Raw genomic sequence first — 7,546 nt, forward strand, 5'->3', positions numbered from 1 at the left:
GTAAATAAACACCACGCAAGTAGACTCTATAGCTCTCTATCGAATACAACCTCTTGTATACCTCGCGATTGCTCCCCGGAGCGCAGCCCCTTACAGTTTACACTTTAAACACGTTATAACTAGACGTTAAAAAGAGTAAGTTAAAGATTAAATTTAGAATATATTAATAGACAGTTATGTTGTTAAGACATTACGCGTCATAGTGATGAAGTTAATGGGCTAGTAGTGTAATGGGCGGGCCCAACGGGCCGAGCGTACGACTACTTACGCCATCCATAGCCAAAAAGGCAGTAACAAGACTTCAAGCTTCTTGAAGTCCAGGTAGTCGTATAGATATACTCGATCACACACTTTAGGCGTAGCCTCTTACAAGTAGGGCGTTAGCGACTCGCTTGGGTTAGCGACTCACTTGTGAACCACGTTATGTAGTTTTCTAGATTGTAATAGACGTGTTGGAAATCATGAATGCTGTGTTGTGCTATGTTGTGCTGTGCTATGTGATGTTTCCCTTGTAGCAATGACTGCGCGCAAGTAGGCTTACATGGTTATTGGAGTAGTTTACAGTTTTTTTTATATGTGTGTGTGTATCCCTCTTTGATTGTCTCACACATTTTTATTTGTTTTACACGTGATATTTTGTTTTCAACGAGCTGACGTAAGTACTTAGCGGCATTTCCCTAAGCGATAATGATTACTGTTTCATATACCAAACGGCATGTCTGCTACACGCTTGTTTACTAGACAGGCATGATAAAAGAAGAAATATTATTATCACATGTCAGGATATATCTACTCTACCTTGTGCATGGTGCAGAAGGTTAGCCTTTTTGCACCACATGACACATTGTCCTCCCGCAAGTAGACATGAATAGCTGGGTATTCCACACAAGACAGCCATGTCTGTAATACCACCAAGTAAATCACTTATGTAGTCTACTCTAGTCTAGTCCTAAGAGAAAAGAAAGAAGAAAGAAAAAACTAAGCTCAAGGGCCGCATTATCCATGCCAGCCGCACGTAAGCACAGTGTCAAATCACCGGTACTTGGAGCTTTTTTGTTTTTGGGTGCTTATCCCACACCGACATGTCAGCAGCAATGACGGTATGAGTCAAAAAAGAGCGAAACAAGGACACAAAGCAAGTGTGGCTGTGACGCAGACAAAAGAAAAAAGCACAGGCGCAGCAGCAGCAGCATCTGTGACGCCAAGTTTTTTGAATTGAAACTTATTTTTTTTTTCTTTCTCTCTTTTGCTGCGGCATGGCTGTCTTATGTCATCTCGGGGGCTTCTTGTGCATATACGCGTGCATGCATGCATGGATGGGGGTGAGAGGTATATATGAAGGTGGGTGTAGTAGAGAGATGTGGCATGGAGGTAAGGAATAGGATTCCTCTAAGCACGGGGAGATCAAGGAGCGAGGGTGTGATTGGGTGGGGAGTAGGGGAGATGCAGGAAGGGCGGGTAGAAATGGGTGGGGAAGTAGGAAAAAGGAACTTCAGAATTGAGGGTGTATCACTAGATAGATATGTAGGGAAGGATGTGTGGAAGAAGGCGTGTGGATGGATAAAGAGCGTGTGAGGAAATAAGGGGGTCGGAGAACAGGGTCAGGTGGGGGAACGGGGGATGCGGGATGCGAGGTTGGGTATGTGATTGGGGTAGGATAGAAATGAGCATGATAGTTGTTGGCCACGATGGGTAAGGATGATGGATGAGTTGGGTCAAAGGTAGGAAGGGTACAGCTTGGTGCTGACGGGCAAGCTTGGACAAGGGTCGGGTTTGTTGGGGCAGTGCAGACCAGGTCACGTGCAACACTTGTACGTGTATCACCTTGGGCGTCTGTGTGCGGTATGCTCCGGACCGATCGTGTCTGGGCAGAAAAAACACGGGGAACGGGCATTGCACGGCGTGGGCAAGGTATCGGCAGAGGAGAGGACTAGAAAAAAAGGGTACATAGTTGCGATGGGGGGGCGCGCTCTACCAGAGGTACCCCGAGCTATATATGGCGATAGCAGGAGCAGCAAGGTCAAGGATGTGTTTTTGCAAAAAGGCAGCCAACGGCAGACTTGCCAGGACGGGTTTTGGGGGGTGTGTGCACGGAGGGGTCTCGACCATCTGGGATCAGCAACGGCAACAAATGCCCGAAGCGCACTATGCAAGGGGGCCAATCCCCCATGGCCATGGCAAGACACAGGCACAAGGCTGGAAGGGAAGCGTGGCGTGTTAGTGGCCAAGGGGAAGAAATGAAAGGGCGGGTACGGGTTGAACCCCACAGGGACGAGAGGACTGCAAATGGGCGGCTGTGGTTCGCTGGGCGGGAGCATGTTTCGCCGGCATGGACGGGTTGTAGCAAGGCGAGCAGGCAGGACGGAGACGGTGCGTGGTGTTGGTGTTGAGGGGCCAAATCCCAGCACGCGGGGAGGCCATGGTGTTGAGGCGTGCGTGGTGGCGTGCGCAGTGCAGAGCGAGTGTGGGCGCGATATGTACAGTATCATAGGGCAATGGCGATATTTGGCCTAATGGGTGTCGTGTCAGAATCTAGATGCACAGCATTGGCATGAGCATCTGGACAGGGCTGCGCGGCCAGTCAGCGTCGAGAGAGGCACGGGCGGGCTTTGGGGCAGGCAACGCGTCGCTGTGTGATGACGATGGAAGACGACGGGAGCCGACCGGGCGTGTGGCACATGTTCGCAGCGACCGCAAGAGATGGTGGGACAGGCAACGCGCATCGTGGCCGGGGCCGTGAACGAGGCGCTGGCCATGTATGTAGCGAGACAGGCTTGGGCGGATTAGGCGTTGAGGCGGGCGTTCGGTGGGCGCTCGCACGGCTGGGCCTGCAAAAAATAGATTGGCGCGTAGCATCACGGACAGGCGCTTGGCCAGGAACGGGCGTAGCTGCGTAGCTGACGGCGCGGCCGGCAGTTGGTTGGTCGACGGGGGGAGAGCTGGTGGTGATGGTGGTGGTGGTGGTGGTGGTAGTGGTAGTGGTAGTGGTGATGCACGAAAAGGGTGCATGCATACAGCAGCAGATATTGCCTACATGCACACATGGCACACGTACATATGTACAAGGCCGCATGCGTGGATGCGACATGGCTACCAGTGCAGTGACAGTACACACGTATACTTGTACATATTAACCGCCCCCCCTCCCCAGCGCGACGAGGCACGCCGGCTGCAGCACCATCACGGCGCCCAGGCGTGCACTACTCTACACCACGCAATACGAAGACGCGGGCACTTCACAGCCTCTGGCCCACGCGGGACGAGACGAAACACGCGCGGCTGCCCCTGCCCATTCCCTGCCCATTCCCTGTCACGCACTCCCCACCCTCATCTTACCTCGCCGCCGCCGGCTGCTTTGTCTCCTGCTCTCCGTCGCCGCCTTTCTTTGCTGCCCGCGCGTCTTTATTGCCCGTCCCAGTCGCTCGTTAATATCGCCTGCCTTTTTTGTTGTTTTGCACTGCAGCCCGCCCGCTCGCTAGCTGTTGCTGCTTGCTGCTGCCCGCTGCCGCCACCGCCGCCGCCACACGTCCTCTCCTCCACCCTCTTCGCCCTCTTCGCCCTCGCCCGACCTCGACCTCCCCCCCCGACCCCCCCGTTTCCGCCAGCCGGGCCTCTGACCCTCGTTCTCTCGCTCCTTCGCCCCCGCGCCCTTTGCCCATCTACCTGTGCCCGTCCCAGCGACCCAGCAGGCAACGAAAGCTACGCTACCCCCACCGCCAGCGCTGCACCCCGCCCGGCGTGCCCAACTCGCCACTGCTGGCCGACGTTGCTTCTTCCTCAGGCTCCCGCCGATCCCCTAACCACCACGCCCGCCGCCCGCCATGTCCATCCGTGCGCTTCGAGGTACCCATCCAGCTCCTCCGCGCCCACGACGCTTCTGCATGCTAACATGCCCCCAGACGCCGAAAACGTCTTCCGCGTAGAGAAGCGCTGCAAGCTGTGCGAGCAGGCGCCGCTGTCGTGCGAAGGCATCAAGTGCCCGGCCAACCAGGTCTGCGTCCAGAACTCGCGCACATGCGATGATTGCGCATCAGTCAACTGCCAAATCGACCCTACCCTCGGCCCCGCCCCAGCCAGCAAGCCCAATGTCGGCGCCATAGCCGGCGGAGTCATTGGCGGCGTCGCCTTTGTCGCCATCGTCACCTTCATCGTGTGGAAGTACTGCCTCAAGGGCAAGCGTCGCCCCGTCGAGGAGCAGCCCGAGTGGCACGACGTCGACATGGCCCCCCAGGAAAAGGACACCGACTTCCAGTCGCAGCGCAGCGCCCGCGCATCCACGCACACGGTGGCCTCGATGGCCTCGTCGGTCCTCACGCGCGCCTCCAACATCATCCAGATTGCCTACATTCCCGGCGTCACCAACCGCTCAGGCCCCGGCTCCCCCGACGTCCTCGTGCCCCCCGTCCCCCCGATTCCCGCCATGTCCCCCTCGAGCGGCACCACCACTCCCTACAACGACCAGCACTTTTTCGTGCCCGACTTCCGCGACTCGGTCCTGTCTTCCAACACGCTTGGCCGCACCAGCCTTGCACCGAGCCTCGCCCAGCGCGGCAGCGTCGCCTCGACCGTCTACCGCCAGAACGCCATTGTGTCGCCTCTTCCCGCTCAGACGGTTGTGCGCGGCAAGGCGGCTGTCGTCAGCGTAAAGTCGGCCGGCTCCATCGGTCCCGCAGACACCCCCGCCCAGACACCCCCGGTGCCCCAGATCGATCCCAAGCACGCCGTCAAGCCCATCCGCATTCACATGCCTGGTATCAGTCCGGCCAACTCGGTCCGCAGCATCGCCCAGCTCGGTCCTGTCAAGGCCCTCAACATCACCAAGAAGAAGAGCACCGAAATCACGACCCCCAAGAGCTCAGCAGGATCCGCAAGCTCGTCCGCCGACACCGAACGCACCCTCGTCAACCCGCCCGAACTTCTCGTTCCACATGCCCGACCTCTGACGGGCGCCTCCACAATCTCGTCCGACGATGGTGAATTACACGAGCGCGCACGCAGGGGAAGCCTGGCCTCCGACTTGGACGACGATGACAACCACGCACGTGCACAGCAGTCACTCCTTGGAAAGCCCGCCGGCAAGCGCGACTCGGAACTGACCGAATTCCAAGACACCAGCCCAAGCCCGGGCAGCAGTCCTTTTTCCGATAGCTCGTCGCTCGAGCCACCACGGCCCAACATGTCGCAACGCATCACTTCCTACGACACTTCACTGGGCCTTCGTGCACCCATGACTCCCATTGTCGAGGAGTCATCAGCCTCGAAACGAACCAGTGCTGTTTCCAAGAGAGATCTCAGTCCTTTTTCAGACACCAACCAGAGTGAGCTGCTGTAATTATCGACTTTGAATCTTTCCAACGGCGTTTTTTCATGTCATGGGCATTATCAATCCATTGCCCAAGTCTAGCGGGACTGGGCGAGCGAATGTTTCTTTTTTTTTTGTCGTTTTTTCTTCTTCTTATTCTTCTTCATCTTCATCTTCACTTCTACGAAAACAGGTCTAGGCTTCACTCCGGCCTCGGGATCTGGCATCTCGGATGCATTTCTTGCTGAGATTTTTTTTCTTTTTACTATTATCTCCCACTTGGCGTGTGTCAGACTCCGTTCATTGATATCCCAGGGATCTCTTGTCATGATCTTCTTCTGTTCATATATACTTGACGTCTAGCGCCGACGTACGTTTTCTTTAGTTTACTTTTGAATGGATCCATGAGAGTGGGGAGGCTCTGGAAAGTGGTACAAGTTGGTGGGGTGAGAGTGAGAGTATGGTTGGTGTGAGAAAGAGAGCTAGAGAGGGAGGAAATAAGAGAGAGAGAGAGAGAGAGAGAGAGAGAGAGAGAGTAGTGTTTGAGGACGGAGAGAAAGAAAGAGAGTTGGAGAAAAGTAGCAATGCATGCAGGTGATGGGTTTGAATCTTGAATCCATCTGTTCGTGCTTGCTATTTTTTTTCTTATATTCAGGAATGCCACATAGGGTGCGCCCTCTATAAACCAAGAAAAGAAAATGCTAGTTGCGCCATCTATTGTCTTTTTCTCTTGCTCTTTCTCTCCATTGGTGTCCATCTGTGTGTGTGTGTATCTCTGTGTGTAGGTGTTTCACCTTCTCTTTGACGTGTTGCGATATTGCCTGCTGCCCGTGTAGTGTGTAGAAACATGTCCGAGGAAGGCATTTTATGTCTGGTTTCATACTAATGTTCTTTTTCATGCTCTTCGATTCTCTCTCTCTCTCTCTCTCTCTCTTTTCCATACTTGTATCCAGCTGATGGAATCCAAGTCTAGTGAAATGTACTTACTCTGCCTATCTAGCCTTGCACTTTTCAATATGTTAGTAGTTACTCATTCATGGACTTCTCTCTCTCTCTCTCTATATCTGTCCTTCTCTCTGCCTCAGGTATACTCCCCCCCCCCACCTTCTCCACCTTCTCCACCTTTCGTCTCATTACTTCTGTCTCATCCCTCCTGTCTGTCTGTCTATCTGTCGCATACCCGCTGTCTCACGTCTGCCGTCTCATGTATTTTTTTTCCCTCTCTTTCCCTGCGTTTGAGTCATTTTCTGTCGCTACATGTGTATGTTGTATGCATTACAAATGCCCATGTTTATGGGTTTCGTTGTCGTTTTAGGCTGGGGAGGGATGGGGTATAGATATACACATGGAGAGGGGGAGAGAGAATGATAGATAGAGAGCGGGAGAGACAGAGAGAGAGAGAATGATAGATAGAGAGAGGGAGAGACAGAGAGAGAGAGAGAGAGAGAGAATATATGGGAGTATGTTAGGTCAATAGATTACTAGATATTCCACTATTACAATATCATTCCCACTTCATCCATTCATACCCGCACTTCCTTTCCCCCCTAACTCCCCCGATACGTCGTATATCCAAACGGCCCCAACAGCACCGGGACATGATAATGCTCCTGTTTTGCCTCTGCCCTCACCAAAAACTTGACTTGGACCTCTGGGAAAAACGCCTTTATGTTTCTCGATCCAAAGTACTCGGCCGTGTTGAACGTCAGGCTGTACGTCTGGTCCTCGGGTAGATTGAAGAGCGAGGAGAGAGACGTGGCGGAAAAAGGCGTGCTGGGCGTCCAGGCAGTTACGCGTCCGTCAGCGTTAGTAGTGGCGCTAAAGGTGCTGAGGGAGGAGGCCGAGGTGCTGGGAGAAGCGTGGAGGGTCAGGGTGACGGGGATGTTGGGAGCGGGCCGCCCGAGCGTCGTGTCGAGGACGTGGCATGTGATTGGGGGTTTTTGTGGTGTTTCGCTGGCCATAGCTGTGCTTGTGCTTGTAGATGTGGGCGACGCCGGTGTAGTAGACAAGTGGCGGGTGAGCGCTTCGACGCGTGTTGTAGCGCTATCGGGCATTCGGTGGTGTGCGTGGATATACGTGTACGTGTATGAGCGAGAGCGAGAAAAAAAAGAGGAACGTGTGAGAGTGAGAAAAGTAGACCTCTGCGCAGTCGGATTACATTGGTCGTTCGTCTAGCTACATGCCCTACCTACCCCTTCAGCCCACCGCTCGGAGCTCCCCGATACCTACCTATCGTGGCTTTTC

At 54.2% G+C, this 7,546-nt stretch overlaps 2 protein-coding genes across 2 annotated transcripts; one reads left to right on the plus strand and one right to left on the minus strand.

The window, feature by feature from the left end:
- Nucleotides 1–3,821: 3,821 nt before the first annotated feature.
- SETTUDRAFT_161067 (uncharacterized protein) lies at nt 3,822–5,332 on the plus strand (the record flags this gene model as incomplete). The annotated part of the gene is made up of 2 exons (XM_008026568.1): nt 3,822–3,843; nt 3,900–5,332. 2 exons carry the CDS (start codon nt 3,822–3,824, stop codon nt 5,330–5,332), a joined length of 1,455 nt encoding a protein of 484 aa, XP_008024759.1.
- Nucleotides 5,333–6,849: 1,517 nt separating this feature from the next.
- SETTUDRAFT_161068 (uncharacterized protein) lies at nt 6,850–7,263 on the minus strand (the record flags this gene model as incomplete). The annotated part of the gene is made up of 1 exon (XM_008026569.1): nt 6,850–7,263. One exon carries the CDS (start codon nt 7,261–7,263, stop codon nt 6,850–6,852), a length of 414 nt encoding a protein of 137 aa, XP_008024760.1.
- Between the last annotated feature and the right edge of the window lie 283 nt (nt 7,264–7,546).

The sequence above is a fragment of the Exserohilum turcica genome, assembly GCF_000359705.1.
Source record: "Exserohilum turcica Et28A unplaced genomic scaffold SETTUscaffold_19, whole genome shotgun sequence".
Taxonomy (NCBI): Eukaryota; Fungi; Ascomycota; class Dothideomycetes; order Pleosporales; family Pleosporaceae; genus Exserohilum; species Exserohilum turcicum.